The sequence below is a fragment of the Patella vulgata genome, chromosome 5 (genome assembly GCF_932274485.2).
Source record: "Patella vulgata chromosome 5, xgPatVulg1.2, whole genome shotgun sequence".
In the NCBI taxonomy this organism is placed as follows: Eukaryota; Metazoa; Mollusca; class Gastropoda; family Patellidae; genus Patella; species Patella vulgata.
The window spans coordinates 74092339-74116580 of record NC_065883.2 but is presented as its reverse complement, the minus strand read 5'-3'; the positions used below and the strand labels follow the sequence as shown (position 1 = coordinate 74116580).

At 39.5% G+C, this 24242-nt stretch overlaps 2 protein-coding genes across 3 annotated transcripts in view; one reads left to right on the top strand and one right to left on the bottom strand.

The window, feature by feature from the left end:
- Positions 1–394: 394 nt before the first annotated feature.
- LOC126822383 (uncharacterized) lies at positions 395–5464 on the bottom strand. The gene is made up of 4 exons (XM_050551272.2): positions 4426–5464; positions 3415–3483; positions 2942–3031; positions 395–855 (listed from the first exon to the last, which is right to left on the bottom strand). Exons 1-4 carry the CDS (start codon positions 5389–5391, stop codon positions 799–801), a joined length of 1182 nt encoding a protein of 393 aa, XP_050407229.1. The 5' UTR covers positions 5392–5464; the 3' UTR covers positions 395–798.
- Positions 5465–8988: 3524 nt separating this feature from the next.
- LOC126822381 (uncharacterized) overlaps positions 8989–24242 on the top strand; it is a 41512-nt gene continuing 26258 nt past the window's right edge. Inside the window, exon 1 of one of the 2 annotated variants that reach the window (XM_050551267.1) lies at positions 8989–10100. In XM_050551267.1, coding sequence (XP_050407224.1) covers positions 9105–10100 — 996 coding nt within the window. In that variant the 5' untranslated portion in view covers positions 8989–9104. Of the gene's footprint in view, positions 10101–11821; positions 12892–24242 lie in introns of those variants that run through there. The other variant, XM_050551268.2, reaches the window with a different exon arrangement.

The following is a 24242-nucleotide window of genomic DNA, read 5'->3' as shown; positions in this document are numbered from 1 at the left end:
CCCCTCATGGTGAGGGACAAGACCAACAGATACCAATACCTAATCCCCGGTCCGCCACACTTCGACGCTGCCACATCACATTTCAGTGATATTCCACCGGAATTTCGCATTTCTGCTGAGGATCTTAAATCTATGCACCTTCACGTATTTAATGCCGGCCATTTTGCTACCAAAGTAGTGCAACGACTTTTTCCTGAACTCACCGGACCGGACAACTTGCGGGGGAAATATTCGTATTTCGTTGGGGGTAGATGCAACAAGTTGAAACTGGAGCCACGGCGGAAATCATTTATTGTGAGGTATGGTTTGCACTATTATCCCAAAGTTCAGGAGAAACATGCCTGCCAAGAGCGCGTGGTAGTGAAGATAAACGAATTTTTGAGATGAAAATGACTTTTATGTGGTTATTTCTGAGAAATGAAATACATGTATAGACAATATTTTTTTTAAAAGAAAAAGAACTTTCTCGGCCAACACCGTTTGCGAATCCGCGACCTATTGGACATAATATAGCTGTGCCCTAAAATTTGAAAAGAAACTCAACAAAGTACAGTTAATTTGACAATCTTCCACATTTTAACACATAATGTTGAAAATGTGCCCATCCCGACAAACACAATTCCGTTCAGCCACAGGCGCTACCCTGGATTTAAACCCATTGTAAATTAAATTACATTTCAATTGACACAATACACTCTTTCCCCACGTTCTGTGCTATATCGCGGATTTTTTTTCAGTTCTTAATAGTCATTTGGCGGCTTTATATGTCTTCTTCATCGGCTATGTCTTCTTCACCAACTAACTGATTTTAAACTGTAGCAACAGAAAGAAATATGTCAGGTACAAACCACCAATCTGTAACAAAATTTAAAAATTGTTACCCAGAGATGCATTATATAAGGTTTAGATAAAAAGCTGTCCATTCTTGCTATATTAGTTCTAAAATAGATAATGCAAAATGAATGTTTAAAAATTCATTTAAATTACTTTATTCGTGGCGAAATTATCACTGTTTGAAGTTTTGACAAGATGCGGCATAGATTGTTTATTATCCTAGCAACGGTACATGTTAATCGAGACTCAGTCTTGATTCACCTTTTTATAAATTAAATCAGTTAATAGCTATCTTGTTTAAATCTCTACCACCTGATTGTCTAGAGAGTTGATAATGGGCTAAGCCGCTTGTCATGTGATACATGTCTACATAATAGTTTATTTTTACATCCCAAGCCACAAAAGACCTGCAATATACAGATGTAGTTGTCAGGAAAAAGTTCTACATATACTATTCAAAAAAAGTAGGGGATATTTGATTTTGGGGGCATAATACTAAAATATGCAAATGACTACGAAAAAAGTCACTATAGAACCTAACAGAAGAAACATTTCCAGTTACATGTGACGCCCAAACGCACCAATAGCTACCGCATGGAATGCAGGTGATGCTTGGGATCATCATGGGGGTCCAACCCAAGATTTGCACGACTCTGACTTTGAATGTTACAGTGACCAGAAAACAAATTTTGATATGCGTCGGCTTACCCAAAATGAAAGGTTACGTGCCCTTGGCATGCTACAGATCGGCACAACACAGGCGGTTGTGGCGCGGACGATGAATGTTTCTCAGTCTGTCATAAGCAGGCTATGGTCCAGATACCGTGATACACAATCTGTACAGGACAGACCACGCTCAGGTCGACAACTCAAGCCCAGGATCGATTTATCCGTACCTTGGCCTTGAGATATCGTGTCATCACAGCAAATCAGATCAGCGCTCGTCTTCAAACAGACACTGGTGTGAGAGTTAGTGGCCAGACGATTCGGAATCGACTGCATAGGGGTCACCTTCGCGCCCGACGTCCTCGCGTGATCCCTTGTTTGAGAGATCATCACATTCAGGCAAGACGTCGTTGGTGTAGGGATCGTCAACACTGGGATAATCGACGCTGGAGCAATGTGATGTTTTCAGATGAGTCAAGGTTCACTGTTGATTTTTGGGACAGACGTAGGAGGGTGTGGCGTCGTCGAAACGAGCGCTTCCAAGACGTTAACGTCATCAGACATGATCGATTTGGGGGTGGTTCTGTTATGGTGTGGGGAGGCATCACTGTTGCTGGAAGAACGGCTTTACATGTTGTTGCAGGGCGTGTTACAGGCCAGTACTACCGGGACAACATCTTGGCAGTCCATGTTGTGCCGTTCGCACGACGTCATGGCCGCCGTTTCATCTTCCAGGATGACAACGCAAGATGTCACAGGGCAAGGATCGTTACAGGTTACCTCCAACAACAGAACATCACCACATTACCTTGGCCAGCACTGAGTCCCGACATCTGCTTGGACAGAGGTTACGTCAACGTCAACAACGTCCTGCCAATGTCCAAGAACTTGCTGCTGCGTTGCAACAGGAATGGGACAATCTGGACCAAAATGACCTTAGACGTCTCATTAGGAGTATGCCACGTCGGATCAATGCTTGTTTGGCAAACAGAGGAGGATTTACCCGTTACTGACTTGGTTGTGATGCTGTGGTAACTTTGCTGTTTGACCCCGGGTATCATTTTACCCTTATAATGGTCAGTCTGTGCCTTACTTAGTCTAACGATCATTTGGAATAAATCGATGAATGTGAACTTCATTTCATTTTGTCATTTGTTTCTTCGTCAGTTTCATTAGGTGACTTTAATAACACTTAAAAATCAAATATCTCCTACTTTTTTTGAATAGTATATCTTGTTGTTCTTTGGGGAGACGCTCTTTGCAACCCCCCCCCCCCCCTGAACTTCGCCAATTCCACATTGCGGATAGCATGAGGTCACAATTCCAAGATGGATACGATAACGTCATGCGTGGTTCCTTGTCAATATAATGTTGAGAAACCAATGGTAGTATGAATTTTGTATTTCTGTAATTGAGACGTCATACATAAAATTGAACTCACCGTTAATATAACTTCTTTTGTGATAGTAAAAAATCCCATGGCTGTAAAACCTATTGATGTACCAGTTAATTTAGACAAAAATAACGTCAACTGAAATATAGTTCCGGGATTATAATTAAATACCGTTTTTTTTTTTTATTAAAGAGAGCCAATGAATTAGGTGATTCAGTTTTTCTTCGGCACTCGCTAGAATTTGTTATAACTTGAAAAACAGAAGGGGCCATCTTGAGTCCAGAAGACTGGTGGCAAAGTCAACGCTCACGTGTCCAGTACTAAGGCACATGCGTGATACCATCGCTGTCCTTTTGAAGGCAATTTGAATATGTAACAACAGGAACGATCTCTAAATCATATCTACGGTGATGTAATTTCAACCTATTTTAGGGAGGGCCCCTAACTCCGTATCCCCCTATGACCTTAAACTTCTCCATTAATTCTACGCTTACAATCTGTTACAAATATAATGCACTTACTTGCCCTAGTTGTTGTGTTGACAGCCCATCTGTCTTTATGTCATAGATATATTCTAATGGCGAGTGAGCCTACACAGATAAAAAAAACAACTTATTAGTAACTCAGTGAATACAGATCGTGAAAATTACACTTTTTATTTCATTTTCGGAACAAACCCCTTAACAGAATTATCATTTTGACAAACCTGAAATTATTTACATGGAAAGCAACGAGTATATGCTTCATGTCGGCCGTATTGGTCATTTTGTACGCCGGATAAATAGCTTATTTGTCGAAACCCAATTTTCAAACATGGCTACGGTAAACGATCGACCCCCGGCATGCAGTTCATGCAGTGTGCAAAGAGGGAAATTTTGCCCGGACAGCAGCGCTACGGCCTACTCTTTAATTTCGAATTTCAATTACCAAGGGTTCTTTTACTTCTACGCCAATTTGTACACAGGACATCGGTGTTTTGTCCCATCCGAACGACTATAGGGGCCTACGTTGTTCCTTGACAAGTCCTTTGAACACGGGACCGTCACGTCACTGAACAACCGTGACTCACGATCAATATAATCATCGCACAAATGTTATTTATTGACCATTGGACACATCTTATTTAAGGGCTGTGCACAGATGACGTGAACTTATTGACCATTACATTATTGGTACGATAGGGCAGGGGCGGTTTTATCGCGATAATGCCTACATTCCAATTTCGCTTTTCCGTGAGCGATTGTGTTTATTGAAATAAAATACCTATGTTATGTTTTTTACATTTCCAGGTGCCGTTGTATAAAAAAATTAAACATCAACGAAACAGAAATATAATTAGATTAAAGAATAAAAGACAAAAATGGGGAAAACCTACGAGGTTAAAAGGGCGACCGTACTTCTAGTCGTATGAAGCGGGGAACCGAAACTACGCCACGTGACTCAATGACCGAGCATATGATCTAACGCGCACGTGTCAGACCAAACGACCACCAAACTCAAAGGAATGTAATAATATATATATTGTTTCTTACCTCTTCATTGACAGCAGCCATAAACCAACAAGTTATAAAAACTGTCAGGATATCATTGGTCAGCCAAGAGCATTTTAAGATAATGACCACGAGTTCATTTTGTCCACTTCTTACCAGATCATACATGATGAAGCAGGCTAAAAACACGTTACATCCCACCACATTGACTATCCACAAGCTAATCGGTTTATCGAGATGTTCAACCATTCGGCACAGTTTTAAATGAATATGTCGAATGTCATTTAAATTGTCCGGAAAACCCTGGAGTTTCTGTACCGAGCTCTCTAAACACAATTTCACCATGGAGAATGCCAGCTTAAGACAGTAACACATGGCTATCATGAACATACCCGGGAATATCCAAGCAGCAACGTCGAATAATTCAAATATTATAATCGCTATAGCGCTTTCAACATTTGCCGGAAACGGATTAGTAAGCATGACAGAACTGTTGAACAAAATTTCCGAGAGCAGCGAAGAAAAGATACTGAAAATAAAATAGATGATGCCTAGAAAAAGAAATATTTTACATATTCTCCGCATTTTTTTGGTTTTCGTGTTGATATAATTTGACCAACTTCCTGTTGTTATGATTCCATACCACGTGTTGTAGAAGGAATTCCAAGTTCCTTTCCGACAGTGCCATAGTAATATGGATGTAGTAACAGCACATTGTAAAAGCCACGTTTGCTTGATGACTCTGTTTACTGTATGGTTGGGCTGATAATCAAATCCAACCCAAAACGATGGAATATATCTCAATACATTAATCCAAACCAACACAATAACAGCGACACTGTATACTTTGCTGAATTTAGAAAGCCTATGCGAAGTTGAACCGCTACCAAACCTATCATAGTACATACCGAAAAGCTGCATACATTTTAACAAAGGTCTCAAGATGTCGTGAACACAGTATCGTAGGTCGTGATAGCTCTCCGTCTTCGTGTCAGTGTTGCTTTCCATTTTCTTCTCACAGTTGCATTCCGTCTTCTTTCCCCGGATCCTGATCTTTCAGCTGCTGGCTCGATTCTTCCAGCATGCCTTAACTGACCCGGACTAGTCATGATCAAACTTATGTTATATCAGTTTGAATCGATATATTCCGTACATGAGATAACACAGGTTGATTGAGTTTTCGCAAAGTAGTTAATGGAATGGTAAAAATAACAAGTACTTTGTTAATATCAGCACGGATAATGGACTGTATTGGGTAATGCGGTGTGTAATGATATAGGGATATTATTTTATGACATGTTTTATCATTTTTGTTATAATATAGGACACCGTTAGCACAATCTAACTATATCATTGCAAATACTGCTTACGTTAAAGATATAATTTACCGTGGAAATAAGAAAACATCGTTATAGTGCGCCCACCGGGATATATTGCGCCAAACAGGGTGATTTATGCGTGTCATTGAGTCGACTGGCCTGGTTTCGAATCCCCGGTTGTACGTGACAAGGAGTAGGGTCGCCTGTCCAACCTCGTGGGTTTTCTCCGGGTCCTCCGGTTTCCCCCCCACCGCAAGCGAATTATTGAAATAAAATTAAACCATATGTTAATCCCGAAATGACCTAGTTTGTGTCGAGTGGACGTTAAACCCCATTTCTCTCTCTCTCTCTCCTGTTGTCACGTGGTTAAAACCGTATCAAAACATATTGCTTTTTATAAGGATTGTTGCATTTTGAAGCGTTATAATTCCAAATTATACTCAATACGAAAATAACCATCAAACAACGATTTATCCGCTTCACAATATCAAGGCATTTGTATCGGCCATAAAATCAAAATAGATACGTCAATTTGGACCTTCGCATCGATACGAAAACGTCATGGATTCGTGTGTACTTGTGACGTCAATCCGTAATGAGTAAAAAACGTTAAGCGTATGGAGCTAGATTTATGTAGGTATGCAAACGAATATGTTTCTTGTCTCATATATTGAATTTTCCACCATCTTCGAAGCTTTGTGTATATTGTTGATTTTGTAAAATGTGCTCAAAAGCAATATTCTGCTTGATTTGTTGTACACTTGGCAAAAAAAACAGTGGAAACTTTGCCTTGACCGAGAAGTTCATGGAGTAGAAATTAACGCAATCTAGCTATTAGCGCACGTCGGATTGCGAAACCGCGTGTTAGAGGATACGAAAACGAAAATATGTTCGTTTTCTGTTCGTACCGATGCGAAAGGTCCCTAATAGCTGATATTTCTATATATGTGTCGTCAATGTTATACTCTTTATGCACACGAACTAGATCTTCTGTAACTGTCATATAAACATGTTCTGTTCACCAAAAACCTTTGGGCCCAAATCGATCCGCGTATTGTATACATATAAATTATCGGTAATACACACAATTTAGCACCCGGGAGTAAAATTATGAAAGTAAAGTGATAATTGTATCATGTTGGTTTTGCTCTTCAGTTTCAGTCGCAATTAAACAAGCCAAGAACAGTTGTATATCATAATTGATCGCGGTGTATACACAGAATTGTTACTTGTTCTTGTGTAGAGGGGGAAGGGATGGATGGCCGAATTGTTAGCGCATGTGCGCTGTACCATAAGGTCTCTCATGGATTCAACTGGCGTGGTTTCCATTTTCCGGTTGTACGTGGCAAGGAGTAGGGTCGCCTGTCCAGCCTAGTGTTTTTTTTCTGTTTCCTCCCACTGCTAAAACCCCTAGGCGCAAGCGAATTATTGAAATAAAATTGAACCACGTGTTAGTCCCGAAATGACCTAGTTTGTGTCAAGTGGACGTTACCCCCCCCCCTCTCCTTTGACAGATATTACAGACCTTGTGATTTAAGCACACACCACACAATGTGCTATGAGGGAAAGTGTTTCCCCGGACACCGACACTACGGCCTACTCTTATTTCGAATCAGTCTGAACGTCAGTTGTTCTCCCAACCGGGTCTATATTGTAAAACTCTTAGATTTTTTAAGAGACAATTTTTTATCGAAAATTTTAATTTTCTATTTTAAATACATATATATATATATATAAACTAAAAAACAGCTGCTCTCAGTATATCAAATACTAATATTTGTGACTGTCGTTTGTCTGTCTGTTCGGGGTTGGCGGCTACACTAGGTCTGCCCCGAGTCTGAAATTTGGGATATAGGGGTAGCTCGGACCGGGGAGTAACATAGGTCAGGTGGCGTTAGTCTACCACTTCCGGTTTCGGAGTTATGACCCCCGAGCGAAGCCGGGCATTCCTCTAGTAATATTTAAAAAAAAATAATAGGCCTAAATTTATCACTTTCCGCCGAGCACTTTCGACCGTTGCGGTTTCTTACATTATCATAGTGAGAACTGCCAGCTCTTTATCTAGTCTCCCATAATGTATCTTTAACAACCGTATAATTTTAGCCGATACGATAAATCAATTATTGTAAACAATATTTTATTTGTTTGGAAAGTATGGAACAATTGGCTATTAAACGTGTTCTTAGCCACAGATGAAATTTCCCCAAAAACGTACGGGTATGTCGGACTTCATAAGCCAAGTTGGAGCAGAACGGTAAGTCGTTCCACTTCTATTTAAGATGTAAGCTCGCTGACCCGGAGGTCCCGTTATCGTTCCCAGACCTGATTTGGCCGCGAACGAAAGTTTCCGGCGTGGTCCCCCCTTTGTCAGTGGTACAGGACGGAGGGCCTGGCAACGAGCGATAGGACGGAAACTGAGGTCCCGTGTACACATGGGAATTCATATAAAGTAGGCCGAAGCGCCTCTGCCCGGGTAAATTTCCTTCATAGCACATTGAATGACCTATGCCGTCTTCATTAGTCGAGTCAGGACAAAACGGTAGGACGTTAAACCCCATTTCATTTCATTCTACTCGTCATTGAATTCAAGATGCCAAGGGACCTTTGGTTTTCTAGACACTGTTCCTTGTCGGGTGTATTTTTTTTTTATCGTACCGACTTTAGAGTGGATCAATTTGAAATTTTCAGACAATTCCCTTTACATTATCTAGTTTTTATCTATATATTATAGTGAGAACTGTCAGCTCTTTATCTAATCTCCCATAATGTATCTTTAAAGGGAGTATTTGTTTTGTATAAACTGTTTCATAAGGCAAATGCATTGATTATGTCCACCATAAACAAATTCTATTCTATTTGTCCAATCACTGAGACGGCTTTGGAAGATTTAAAGGGAGTATTTGTTTTGTAGAAACGCTTTAATAAAAGACAAAGTAATTGACCAATTCCATCGTACAAACGCGTGTGACAAATTTTGTCCATTTATTCAGATAAAAAGATTCATCATCATCCTCCACCACTCATCCACTAGACATATCAATGGCACGCATTAAAGCACAAAAACGAATCTTCACCATTAGCAATTCAACAAATGATTGATTATTTATCAGCAATTGAAGTGTGTTGGTTCGTATAAATTAATATGTGTTCATTCGCATGAGCGACCATGAGTCTGTAGCAATTGTTAGGGGAATTGCTGTTAATAACTATAAATATATAATTACATTGGCTGATGATTAAAAACTCAATAGAAACACACGATCCGACTATTAAACGATAAAGCTGAGAAGCTTTAGATATTGTATTAGGATAGGATAACCAGTGATACCGGAATAATTCGGAATAACATAACCAGAGTGTCGCCGGTATTACCAGAACAAAGATACTTCAGCCGATACACAGATGGACATGGGCAAACCCGTTAAACCACTAGGAATGAACAAAATTCAGGAGTCGATGAAACCAATTCTGGTGTCGTTGAAATTGTTTGGCTTATTTTATGAATCCACTAATAATAAGATAGGCGTGGAGGACACCCAATATCTTGGATCCTCGATAGAGAAGAAAACCCGTACTAACACATTACGGAAGATATACTGCTGGGCTGTGCTGTGGTGTTTAACAATAAGTACTCTAAGGCATATTCCCGGATTTTGGACAGGTGCTGCTTTTGTAACGGGTTTTACAGTTCCCAAGGTAATTTTCACTACCTGGTCCTTTCAAAGCGTCTTCAGTGCTGTCCTCATACTTTTCTACTGCCGTAATGGAACTTTTGATGCGTATTTCAGGCTGTGGAACAAGGCCATCATGGACAACAAGTGTACCTGTCTGGGATCCATATTGAAAGACCTGCGTCGATTTTCAATAATATGCACGGTGTTTGCTTGGGGATTCTGGATTTGTAACTGTGTTGGAATATTTCTAATGGTTTTCATTTTTAACACTGACTTTGTCAATTCTTATATTAATCCATTGCCCAATAACTTAACCTGGAAGCTGATACTATTTGTGTGTCACATATACCTCTCATCCATTTGGGTCTTCAGTATCGCACTGGTGTTGATCTGTAGCAAAAGCATCACCAACGCCTTTTATCTTCATTCCAAAACTATAGGATGTGTGATCAAAACAAACCCTAAGGCATTTCCGGAAAAGGTGGAGATGATTCGACGAAAGCATTTGGAGCTGTGTCATCTTGTGGACATTCTAGATCGTCCTATGAGAATGCTGTTGGTGAATGTATTGGGTATAAACATCTTTCTGGCTTGTTTTATTCTGTATCAGCTGATCAACATCAGCGATACTCTGTTAAACACGTTGATGATGGTGATGTGGGTGATTTCGGCATATCTTGGTCTGGGATCAGTTTCTTGGTTTGCTGCTATTGTTAATGAAGCAGTAAGTATTTTTCTCAATTTCTTTTATGTTAGCTGTGTATAAATTTAGATGTCATTTAATCTTTTGATATGATATTGTCTTTTGTTGTGATTATTATACGCCCACATTACCATGTGGATGTATATTGTCGTCCCCCTTGCAACTGTCAAAGGTTCTTTTAAGTACACACCAAGGTGATAATAATTATTATTATTAAAGCAACAAGTCAATTATAAAGCGGGGGTGGTTGGCCGAATGGTTAGCACGTGCGTGCTGTATCATAAAGTCTGTCATTGAGTCAACTGGCGTGATTCGGAATCCCTGGAGTAGGGTCACCTGTTCAACCTCGTGGGTTTTCTTCGGGTCCCCCGGTTTCCTCCCACTGCTAAGGACCCCGACGCGCAAGCGAATTATAGAAATAAAATTGAACCATGTGTTAGTCCCGAAATGACCTAGTTTGTGTCGAGTGGACGTTAAATCCAATTTCTCTCTCCCTCTCTAGATGATAAAACAACTTGCGAAAACCAAATCTATTTGATGAATATGATTTTCCAAACTAATTGGAGACATGTCACCATCCATAGCTGCCATATTTGATGACCGTACAATTTTAGTCAAGTATTACTTCAAGTTTCTTGTAATATTAAAAAAAAAAACTTCCGTAAGACTGAAATAGAGTTTTATAGCACGTTACCTCCAACAGGGCTATAATGCGCCAAACACCTGGTGAATATAACGAGATAAGAATGAATGAATCGAATATTGTTTAATGGTACGTCAGCTCCAACCGGGATGTAACTTTTCATTCAACAAATTAAATGATCAATTTCTCCGTACACAAATTATATTCAACTATGGCTTCTGAAGATTTAAAGGGAGTATCTGTTTTGTAGAAACTGTTTCATAAGACAATTCCTCCGTGTGGAATGAATGAAATATTGTTTAGTGGCACGCACGTCAGCTCCAACCGGGCTATATTGCGCCAAACATATGGTGATTATTTCGAGACGAGTTAAATTATATCACATAACAAATTACATGCATAAATAAAAACACCGTAACATTAAGTATGTAACATTAAAAATAAAATCCATTTTTTATGCAAATAACTATTTAAAATTTATGATAAAAACCTGCCTCTTTTAACAAATCTAACACTTTACCATAGAAACCTGCTTGGGGAAACATGTGATGTAATGACTGACAACGGTAAAAATGCGATTGATTATCATTGAGATGCTTGCACTCAATCAAAATGTGCTTAACCGTCAAAGGAACATGACAGGTATTCACATTCTGGTTGAGGCTCGCTTTAAGATGAAAATATGCGTTAAAAAAGTCCTCCGTGTGGTATATTTTGTCCAATTATTCAGTTAAAAAGATTCATCATCCTCCAGCACTAATCTACTACACGTAACAATGACACACATTAAAGCACAAAAACGAATTTTTACCATTAACAGTTCAACAAATGATTGATTATTTATCAGCCATTGAAGTGTGTTGGTTCGCATCAGAGACAATAAGTCTTTAGCAATTCTCGGGGGAATTGCTGTTAATAACTATAAGTCTGTAGTTATTGTCAGGGGATTTGCTGTTAATCTGTAAGTATATAACTACTCTGGTTGATGATTAAAAGCAAGCAACAAAGCTGTCGAATGGCGAAACATAACAACCGACTATAAAAAGATAAAGCTGAGATGTTTTAGTTCATTTCGATATTGTATTAGGATAACCAGTGATGCGATAAGTCAGCCAGGCAGTAGAATAACATAGCCAGTGTCTCCAGTATTACCAGAACAAAGATACCCCAGCCGATACACATATGGCCATGGACAAACCCGTGAAACCACCAGGATTGAACAAAATACAGGAGTCGATGAAACCAATTCTTGTGTCGTTGAAACTGTTTGGCCTGTTTTATGATTCCACTAATAATAAGATAGGCGTGGAGGACACCCAGGATCTCGGATCTTCGGTCGAGAGGAAAACCCGTAGTAACACATTACAGAAGATATATTGCTGGGCTGTACTGGGCTGTTTAACGATTAGTACTCTGAGGCATATTCCCGGATTTTGGACAGGTGCACAGGGTTTTACAGTTCCCAAGGTTATTTTCACTACCTGGTCCTTTCAAGGCGTCTTTAGTGCTATCTTTATACTTTTTTACTGCCGCAATGGAACTTTTGCTGCCAATTTCAGGCTGTGGAACAAGGCCATCATGAACAACAAGTGCATCTGTCTCGGATCTTTATTGACGAACCTGCGTCGCTTTTCAATAATATGCTCATTGTTTGCTTGGGGATTCTGGATTTGTAACTGTGTTGGAGTATTCCTAATGGTTTTCATTTTTAACGCGGACTTTATCAATTCCTACACCAATCCATTGCCCAATAGCTTAATCTGGAAGCTGATACTATTTTTGTGTCACGTATACCTCTCATCCATTTGGGTCTTCAGTATCGCCCTCGTGTTGATCTGTAGCAAAAGCATCACCAACGCCTTTTATCTTCATTCCAAAAACATAGGATGTGTGATCAAAACAAACCCTAAAGCATTTCCGGAAAAGTTGGAGATGATTCGACGAAAGCATTTGGAGCTCTGCCATCTTGTGGACATTCTAGATCGTCCTATGAGAAAGCTGATGGTGAATGTATTGGGTTTAAACATCTTTCTGGCTTGTTTTATACTTTATCAGCTAATAAATAGCAGCGATACTCTGTTGAACACATTGATGCTGATGATATGGGTGCTGACGGCGTATCTTGGTCTTGGATCAGTTTCCTGGTTTGTTGCTATTGTTAATGAAGCAGTAAGTAAACGATTTCCCATTAGTGTACTTTGTTTTTCTCAGTTTGGTTTGTTTTTCTCAGTTTGGTTTATATTGGCTATGTTTAGATTTTCTGGTTTTGATGTGATATTTTCCTTTTGTTTTGATATTGTCTTTGACCTTTTGTAATGTTTCGGGTAGTGGTGGGGGTATGTCTTTTAATCACTTCAACCCCACACTAGTACATTTCAAGGAGTACGGGGCTGCCTAACCTCGAGTAGTTTCACCCAATGCTAAAGACTCCAGTCAGTTTCGACCCCACCCATGTACAAGGAGTACAATTGTCTGCCTAACCTCGTGGATGTTTTCCCATCGCTAAAGACTCTTACGCACAAGCAAATGATTAAAATAAGGTTTTACTATATTACTCTCGAAATGATCCATTCGGTGTTGATGGGCATACCCCTTCACCCTCCGCTTGTATATTTATAACATTTATGAATCAATAATCAATTATGGTAACGGTTTCAGTTCGTGCATCTATACATTAGTTCTGCAATATCATAATTAATACTAAACACACAAAGCTACGTGTTTAAACCCAACTTCATGATCAGTACACTCAGCTTGAACAACGCGACCACATCTATTTACATTATAATATGTTGAATTAATATTATATGTTGTCATTATCACATGATTTATCGATCCCTACTTCTAAGTTTCTAGTTGGACTTACATGGATGGGATTTGGTTGCGGGCGAACAGAAATGAGGGGGCCTTTTTTTAAAATCCGATTGAATCTAAGCCGGGGGGTTAATTATCGTTGGTATTGCGTGAATTCTATTCAGCGATGGGCAACTGACATGTATGTGTGCACTTTAGTCAACGAAAAGCATAACAGCCTGATCCGGAGCTTACAGTGGAAGTCCCATTCCGTTGTAGATGAACTTTCTCAGCCAATTTCCCCCCCTGGGGTGTAGGGGGTGATAAGAATATACCCTTCGTAGTTCCTGCGTCACGTAAGAGGCGACTAAAAGGATCCCTTTAATGGGGCAACGTGTTTGCCGTGCGTTGCGACCCGTGTCGGTGGAGAGTGGAATCCTGGTAATTGAGTGGGGATTTGGCTTGCGAGTCCTTTCTCTGCAACACATTACTTTGGCCCATGGTTCACCTAAACGGGTGGTCAGAGTGGCCCACTCTGATCAATCGGCTTTGGTCGTTTTTAGCTCTGTAGAATGTACGTTTTTTCAATTTCATTGCTTTGTTGTTTTTTTCGCTCAGCAAGTTTACCTTTGTGTCCTGAGTACATTCTACAGAGCGGCGGCTTGGGTCAATCAGGTTAGACAAGTATTTTTACTTTCTGGCTTGAGTATACCCCTCGTCGAGCCCTGAGGCCATGCGCTGGTTATCCGTGCTAGTCCTCCCCTTAGTAGGCAGGGAAGTAACCTGGGGGACGACGAGGGATGAATTTAAAACATATTACGTTCATGGATACCCCAATCCCCCCCACACCTATCAATGAACGACAAAAGCAGAAACGTCCTAATTCAGAGGACGTTTCTAACATATTTAAAACAAAAATGGCAAAGTCGTGGCCGAGGTTTCTCTTGATTGAGAGCCCCTCTACTGACTTATCCAAAGTCTCACCATTTTGGATAGCTAAGGGCATTGCCGGCTTGGCCGGTGAGCCCAAGGCTATTAAAAAATTGAAAAATGGAACACTCTTGATAGAATGTGTTAAGGAGCAGCATGCTACCATGCTTCTTAAGTCAACAACATTGGCAGACATTCCTATCAAGGTGTCTCCACATAGATCATTAAATTTTAGTAGAGGCGTTATTCGCTGTCGGGATCTTGAAGGCAGCAGTGAGGATGAAATGGTAGAATACCTTTCTTCTCAAGGCGTCCAACATGTTAAAAGAATTAGTGTACGCCGAGGAGATAAGGTGATTCCTACAAGCACCTATTTACTCACTTTTAATCGTCCCGACATACCGAAGTCAATCAAGGCAGGTTATTTAAATATACCTGTTGATTCTTATATTTCCAACCCTCTTCGCTGCTATAAATGTCAGAAATTTGGACACAGCAAGACCGTCTGCAGGGGCAAAGACACCTGCGCTCGTTGTGGTCATGATGGCCACGAGAGCGCTGCCTGCCAGGCTGAGTTTTGCTGCGTTAATTGCAAGGGTAAGCATTTTGCTTATTCTCGCGAATGTCCAATATGGCAGAAAGAGAAAAGAATTCAACAGGTAATGTCTGAACGGAAGATTCCATATTTTGATGCTAGGAAGCAAGTAGAACTTACTTCACTCATTCCCATTGCACCACAAGGGAAATCGTTTTCGAGTGTAGTTAAAGTTTCTACAAAATCTATATCTGTTCAGACAGACATAACCTGGCCATATAAACAGAAAAAACCAAAGACTTTGCCATCATCAGATCATGTACAAGGGGTCTCGAGCTCAACTGAGAGCTCGAGTCAATGCACTAACACACTCCCTGATGGGACTGTGTCCTCCTTGCCTCCATCTGGAGTTATTGTGGCAATTCCCAATACTCCAACCCAAAATGGCAAGAAGGCTCCTCCCTTGCGCTCCTCTAAAGCTGACACTACTGATTCCAGTTCCACTGGGTCAGGGGTGCAGTTTTCGGGTACTCCATCTGTAAAGGAGAACATAGTGCATTCAAAAAAATATCAAAATTTTTTTAAATTTCGAGAGAAAGAATCTAAGGGTTCAAAAAACCCTATCACTCTCTTCAATAAATATGGGGATGATCTGATGGACGACATTACTGTAGTGGATGTCCATGTAGACCCACTCAGTAAGCCGCCAAAAATTAAATTTCCCTGACAATGGTAAATTCCATTATTCAATGGAATTGTCGTGGTTTAAAACCAAATTTTAATGAAGTTCAATTATTAATTCAAAAGTACAATCCTTTAGCTATTTGTTTACAGAAAACTTTCTTAAAGAATTCTGACACTTTATCTTTTAGACATTTTGTTGGTTACCATCATCACTCAGTTGGTGATGGTAGGGCTCATGGGGGTGTTTCTATTATTCTTAATGGAGATATTCCTCAGAGTCAAGTCACCCTCAACTCGCCTTTACAGGCAGTTGCAGTTAGGGTGACTTTGCATATTCCTCTAACACCCTGCTCTGTATATCTTCCACCCAGTTTACATCTTAATCCCAGAGATCTTGATGACCTTGTTGCACAGCTTCCTCTCCCGTTTATTATTACGGGGGATTTCAATGGTCATCATTCGCTCTGGGGTAGTCCAGATGATAACAACAGAGGTAAACAAAAAGCGGACTTCATTAACATTAATAATTTGTGTTTATTAAATGATGACTCGCCTACTTATCTACATCCTGCCACAGCTTCTTTTTCTTCCCTAGATCTCACCATTTGCTCTCCGGTCCTGTTTCAGGATTTTTCATGGAGGGTAAATGAAGATCTGTGTGGTAGTGACCACTTTCCTATCTTGATTGATAATAATGGTCCCTCTCCGGTCGAAAGACCTCAGAGGTGGAAGTTGCATAAGGCCGATTGGGCTCTTTTCGAATCTTTGTGTCTCTTCTCTTTTGATACAAAGGAGTTAGAAGATGCAGATGAGCCCATGGCCTTATTCACTTCAATTCTTCAAGATGTGGCTGAGCAGGCGATTCCAAAAACCACGACTACACCAAAACGTTTCAATAAACCATGGTACAACGATGACTGCAAATCCGCTCTTAAAGAGCGTGATCGCATCCTGAGGCGATTAAAGAACCATCCCTCCATGGAGAATATTGCGGCATACCAGATGGTCCGGGCGAAGGCTCGTAGAACCATACGTCAAGCAAAGAAATCTTCATGGCAAGGTTACGTCTCAAGGATTAATTCCCGTACCACATCTAAGTCGGTATGGGGTAGGATTAAAGGTAAAAGTAGTGCATTATCAGTTAATCATTTAAATGTTGGTAATACCACCTTAACAACATTTCCTGATATTGCTAATTCTCTGGCCAGTACTTTTTCATTTAATTCATCATCCAATTTCTCCTCCGATGCCTTTCGAGGCATTAGACAACAACAGGAGAAAAGGCGACTTAATTTCAAGTCCCGCAATGATGAATGCTATAATGATGCCTTTTCCATTGCAGAGCTTCGGGATTCGCTTAAGCGAGCTCGAGATACTGCAACTGGGCCAGATGAAATACACTACCAAATTCTTAAACATTTACCTTTTTCCACTCTCTTAATTTTACTGGATCTTTTTAACCGGATTTGGGTTGATGGGAAATCCCCCCCTTCGTGGCATGAAGCCACAATAATTAACATCCCTAAACCCGGTAAAGATCATACGAATCCTACCAACTATCGTCCGATCGCTTTAACTAGCTGTATTTGCAAAACCATGGAGAGATTGATCAATCGAAGGCTTGTTTAGTACCTAGAGTCCAACAACCTCATTACTGACCTCCAATGTGGATTTAGGTCCCAAAGGAGCACTCTTGATCATCTCGTTCGATTTGAAACGTTCGTCAGGGATGCTTTCATCCAGAAGCAACATTTAGTTGCAATATTTTTTGATCTGGAGAAAGCATATGATACAACGTGGAAACAAGGTATCATGCGCGACCTCCATAACCTCGGCCTACGAGGTCGCTTACCTATCTTCATTAAAAATTTCTTGGAAGATAGGTCATTTAAGGTACGACTGGGATCAATATTCTCTGACCCATTTCCTCAGGAAATGGGAGTTCCACAGGGAAGTATTTTATCTCCAACATTGTTTGCAATTAAAATTAATACTATCCCAGCGTGCCTTAAACCAGGTACAAACGGCGCTCTTTATGTTGATGACTTTCAGATGTGCTATGGTTCTACAGACATGCGGATAATCGAACGTAAGTTGCAGCTTTGTTTGAATTCACTTCAACAATGGGCAACCGAAAATGGATTTCGTTTTTCGAAATCCAAGACTGTCTGCATGCATTTCTGTCAGAAACGAGGTTTGCATCCAGATCCAGAACTTTATTTGGATGGCAACCGCCTTCCAGTTGTGGATGAAACCAAATTTCTGGGGCTGATATTTGATAAGAAATTATCATTTATCCCCCACATTAAAAGCCTAAAAAAGAAATGTCTGAAAGCCCTCAACATATTGAGAGTCTTATCAAATACTGACTGGGGAGCAGACCGTAAGGTCTTGCTCCGATTATATCGAGCTTTAATAAGATCAAAACTCGATTATGGGTGTATTGTGTATGGGTCTGCCCGCGAGTCTTATCTCAAAGAGCTCGACACCATACACAACCAGGGACTTAGAATCAGTTTAGGAGCATTTCGTACATCTCCAGTGGACAGTTTATACGTCGAGGCGCATGAGCCCTCATTGCACAACAGACGTGATAAACTGGCCCTGCAGTATGCTACGAAAATAGCATCACTTCCGAATCACATTTCATTTAACACCATATTTAGACCTCTTCATGAGCATTTGTATCTGATGAAGACTAATGTTATTCCATCATTCGGTATTCGCATACAACCCCTTTTGTCTGAGGCTGGTATCAGCCTTGACAGTATTGCGAATACCCCTGTCTTTAGGACTCCACCGTGGGCTATATCTCCCCCAAAGATCGATTTCGATCTAACTCAACATAAAAAGAGAGATACTAGCTCTACGGTGTTCCAATCTCTCTTTAGAGAGTTAAGGTCTAAGTATGGTGATTATGCTCCTGTTTACACAGATGGTTCTAAAGATGGTGATCGGGTAGCCTCGGCTACCGTGACGCCATCTGAGACCATTTCTTTGTGTCTTCCACCTGCTGCTTCAATATTTACAGCGGAGCTCCAGGCCATTCTTCAGGCCTTGGAGTTCATACAATCCTCTTCATCTTTAAAGTATATCATCTTTACTGATTCTCTGTCCTCGCTTCAAGCAATTAACAACAAACAGCTTGAACACCCATTAGTAGCAGATGTTTATCATCTGCTATTATCATACGAGTTCAACAGTAAAGACGTCGTCTTTTGCTGGCTCCCCAGTCACGTAGATATAAGGGGGAATGATCAAGCAGATTTTGCTGCCAAAGCTGCTTTAGATCTTCCCCAATCACCCTTTTTAATACCATATAAAGATTTTAATTCGTGTATAAATCATTTTATTTATGACCGCTGGCAACGGTCTTGGGATTTTGCAGGCACAAATAAACTTCATCACATTAAGCCTCTCCTAGGAGATTGGCCCAACTCCTATAGAACCAACAGGAGGGATGAAGTTGTTTTGTGTCGCTCTCGCATTGGTCATACTTTTTTAACTCATATTTTCATTTTGAAGCGAGAGCCTCAACCGGAATGTGTTCACTGTCATGTTCCTTTGGCAGTGAAACACATCTTGATTGAGTGCAAACATCTCAAGAACATTAGATCTAAATATTACCGTTGCCAGTCATTACGTCAGCTATTTGCTCAACCGGAGCTATATGACAAAGTGCTAACATTTTTAAAAGAGACAAACTTTTATAATCAATTTTAATTGTATATATTTAATCATGTATATCTAATCATGTATATCGTTTTAAATATTTATATATGGAAAAGATCTGTTATATTTATTTTTAATTAATATATTTTCTGTGATATTTGTTTTTATTTACATATATAAATTCATTTATGTGATATTGTTTTAATTTGTCTCAGATTCACCATATGTTTGGCGCAATATAGCCCAACCATATTTCATTCATTCATTCCATACACAACCAGGGACTTAGAATCAGTTTAGGAGCATTCCGTACATCTCCAGTGGACAGTATATACGTCGAGGCGCATGAGCCCTCACTGCACAACAGACGTGATAAACTGGCCCTGCAGTATGCTACGAAAATTGCATCACTTCCAAACCATATTTCATTTAACACCATATTTAGACCTCTTCATGAGCATTTATATCTTGTTAAGACTAACGTCATTCCATCTTTCGGTATTCGCATTCAACCCCTTTTGTCTGAGGCTGGTATCAGTCTGGACAGTATCGCGAATACCCCTCTCTTTGAGACTCCACCGTGGGCTGTATCTCCCCCAAAGATCGATTTCGATCTTTCGCAACATAAAAAGAGAGATACTAGCTCGACGGTGTTTCAGTCTCTCTTTCAAGAGCTAAGGTCTAAATATGGTGATTATGCTCCAATATATACAGATGGTTCGAAAGATGATGATCGGGTAGCTTCGGCTACTGTGACACCATCTGAGACAATTTCTGCCCGCCTTCCACCTTTACAGCTGAACTCCAGGCCATTCTACAGGCCTTGGAGTTCATTCAATCGTCATCTATATTTAAATATATAATATTTACTGATTCTTTGTCCTCCCTACAAGCAATAAACAACAAACAGCTTGATCACCCATTAGTGGCAGACATTTATCGTCTGCTACTATCATTAGAGAGTACCAGCAAGGACATTGTCCTTTGCTGGCTCCCCAGTCATATGGATATCAAAGGGAACGGTCAAGCAGACTCGGCTGCCAAGTCTGCTTTAGATCTTCCCATATCTGAATTTTTAACACCATATAAAGATTTTAAATTTATTATAAATAATTTCATTTATGGCCGCTGACAACGGTCTTGGGATCTTGCGGGCACACATAAACTTCATCACATTAAACCTCTTTTAGGAGATTGGCCAAGCTCCTATAGAACCAGCAGGAGGGATGAAGTTGTTTTGTGCCGCACTCGCATTGGTCATACTTTTTTAACTCATATTTTCATTTTGAAGCGAGAGCCTCAACCCGAATGTGTTCACTGTCATGTTCCTTTGACAGTAAAACACATCTTGATTGAGTGCAATCATCTCAAGAACGTAAGATCGAAATATTACCGTTGCCAGTCTCTACGTCATCTATTTGCCCAACCGGGTTTATATTGTAACATACTAGACTTTTTAAAAGAGACATGTTTTTATCATAAATTTTAATTGTATATTTATCACTTCATTTTTGTATTTTAAATATTAATATGCATAAAAGGTTTATTTCATTTTTAATTTTAGTTACTGTGATATTGTTTTTATTTAGGCATATAATACTTTTTCTGTGATATTTATTTAACTTGTCTCGCATAAATCACCATATGTTTGGCGCAATATAGCCCGGTTGGAGCTGACGTGCCATTAAACAACATTTCATTTCATTTCATTTCATGATTGAGTTCGAAACTGCCTTGCAAAATGGCCTTTCCTCAAATGCAAATAGTGTAAAAGTATGGTATGTCAAGGTTGTGGACCCTCTAGAGGCCACAATTTTGATGAAACGTTAAATTTAAGTTTATATCATAAAGATCCCATGTCTTTTCAATATTTGCGCACATCGTATGTAACTTCCTTGATTATGGCGTCTGATTGTATGACAAAATCGCGATTTTGACTTTTGGACCCTCTAGAGGTCACAATTTGTATTCAAATACATCACCGTTACACCGAAAAGATGGGTGAGTTCGAATTTCGTGGAAATCCAACCGAGACTTCTCGACAAAATGACCGCTCCTTATACGCAAATAGTGTAAAAGAATGTAATACCAAGGATTTTGACCGTCTAGAAGTCACAATTTTTATCCGATTTTAATGAAACTTGAAATGTATGTTTATGGCCCAAAGAGATCTCGCTTCCTATCGATATACGTGCATATCGGACTGTAACTTCCTAGATATTGGCTCCTGATTGTGTAAACAATCACATTATTTTTTTAGCCCGTTCTCTGCCCATCTCTTGCAAAATGTAGGCGTATCTTGCATTGGAACCGCTTGTTTCCTTTTGTTGTGATGTTGTCTTTGTTCGCGATCTTTTGTAAGTCCTGGGTGGTGGGGTGATGGTATGCCATCTAGACATTTCCATCCCACCAGAAGTACGATTATCTACGTAACCTCGGGGAGTTTCACCCACTGCTAAAGACGTAACGCACAAGCGATTTAATGAAATAGGGTTGTACTATATTACTCTCAAATGGACGCCCGCCCGCCCAGCCCCCATTAATCTGGTCTGCCCTCTGTTTGCCCCCCCCCCCCCCCAATAATTTTAGAAAATAAAAAAAAAAGTATTTGTGATACGTTTCGGTAATCAATACCTTCTACGGTAAATAAATCCCACATCCCCACTCAATCATAAACTTGCATGTTGTAGAGCATTTCCGACAATCTATTTTTCAAAATTTTCTTGGCGAGGTCCCCAATGGACTCGCTACTTTGGCGCTCACAAGGGGAATTCGTTGAGGTTCGCAAGTCCGTTCGTTTGACATTTTGTTCTCTAGTCGGATAAACTAGTTAAAGCTCGTGCCTTTGCCCCCTTAACCGTGGACTTTGCCCCAGCTTTGCCCCTCCAATCACCGACGGCTGGCGCCGCCACTGCCCCCGCTTGTATATTTCTAACATTTATGAATCAATAATCAATTATGGTAACGGTTTTAGTTAGTGCATCTATACATTATTTCTGCAATATCATACATAATTAATACTAAACACACAAACCTACGTGTTTAAACCCAACTTCATGATCAAGGGCCTGTTTCACAAAATTTTAACTAAGATAAATTCAAATTTTAGTAATTTGATTGGCTAATATTAGATTGATTTTAGTGCTTAGCCAATCAAAATTGAAGTATCTACTAAAATTGGATTTTATCTTTAGTTAAGATTTCGAGAAACGGGACCCAGTACACTTAGCTTGAACAACGAGACCACATCTTTTTACACCAAAAAATGTTGAATTATCACATGACTTATCGATTCCTATATCAAGGTTTCTAGTTGGACTTAAATGGCTGGGATTTGGTTGCGGGCGAACAGCAATGCGAGGCCCTTTTTTAAAATCCGACAGAATCCAAGCCGGGAGGTTATTTAGCGTTGGTATTGTTAATTGTTAAACATACATTATGCAAGAGCTAAATCTGTCTATTGCAGGTCTTTCTTTAGGCCCGAAATGTTATCTAAATTATTAATTAGACATTAATTAACTTATCCAGACCATAATCAACTCTAGATGGCATCTTAAGTGGATTGTGATCCGATTTACTGCATAACTTTGCTTCTCGATTAAACGATTAAATGGATAATCGAGACTATGCTGTTTAACGTACTGACTTTAGTAATGATGGCCGAGGCTAGGCAGAAAATTCATTCGTTTAGTTCTCGGTTCACAGTGGATCAATTTGACTGAAATTTTCAGCAAATTACCTTTACACTATCTAGTTTTTAACTATTATAGCGAGAACTGCCATCTCTTTATCTTATCTCCCATAATGTATCTTTAGCTATTCAATTATTCAATTTACATCATCTACTTTCGAACTATTATAGCAAGAATGGCTAGTTCTTTATCTAAATCGTACATAATGTATCTTTAAGCGATGAGAAATGAGATATTTTAGCAATATAAAGTTACTTTAAACATATATTAAGGAGATTAGATAAAGAGCTGACAGTTCTCACTATAATAGTTATAAACTAGATACTGTAAAGGGAATTTGCCGAAAATGTCCGTCAAATTGACCCACTCTGAACCGAGATGATAATAAAAAAAGGTCAATGATAAAGCGCCGTGGAGCAGCTTTTTAGCTGGAGCACTCAGCGCTATATACAAATTTATTATTATTATTATTATTAAAGCAACAAGTCAATGATAAAGCAACTTGCGAAAACCAAATCTATTTGATGAATATGATTTTACAAACTAATTGGAGAAATGTCACCATCCATAGCTGCCATATTTAATGACTGTACAATGGCGACAATTTTAGTCAAGTATTACTGCAAGTTTCTTGTATTATTTTAAAAAAAACTTTCATAAGAATGAAATAGTTTAACAGGGCTATATTTAACGAGATAAGAATGAATGAATGAAATATTGTTTAATGGCACGTCAGCTCCTACCCGGACATAACCTTTCATAAGACCAATTAATTGATCAATTCCTCGTACACAAATTCTATTCAACTTTAAGATGGCTTTTGGCGATTTAAGGAGAGTATCTGTTTTGTAGAAACCGTTTCATAAGACAATTCCTCCGTGTGGCAAATTTTATCCAATTATTCAGTTAAAAAGATTCATCATCCTCCAGCACTAATCTACTACACGTTACAATGACACACATTAAAGCACAAAAACGAATTTGTATCATTAACAGTTCAACAAATGATTGATTATTCATCAGCCATTGAAAGTGTGTTGGTTCGCATCAGAGACAATAAGTCTGTGGCTATTGTCAGGGGATTTGCTGTTAATCTGTAAGTATATAACTAAACTGGTTGATGATTAAAAAAGCAAGCAACAAAGCTGTCGAATGACAAACATAACAACCGACTATAAAAAGATAAAGCTGAGATGTTTTAGTTCATTTCGATA

Excerpts from the sequence above, each read along its gene's own strand:
- LOC126822383 (XM_050551272.2), bottom strand. The coding sequence starts at position 5,391 with ATGGAAAGCAACACTGACACGAAGACGGAGAGCTATCACGACCTACGA. Across the intron at positions 3,032-3,414 it reads CAACACAACAACTAGGGCAA|TTGACGTTATTTTTGTCTAA; the intron begins GTAAGTGCATTA and ends ACTATATTTCAG. Across the intron at positions 856-2,941 it reads CAAAAGAAGTTATATTAACG|ATTGGTGGTTTGTACCTGAC; the intron begins GTGAGTTCAATT and ends ATTTTGTTACAG.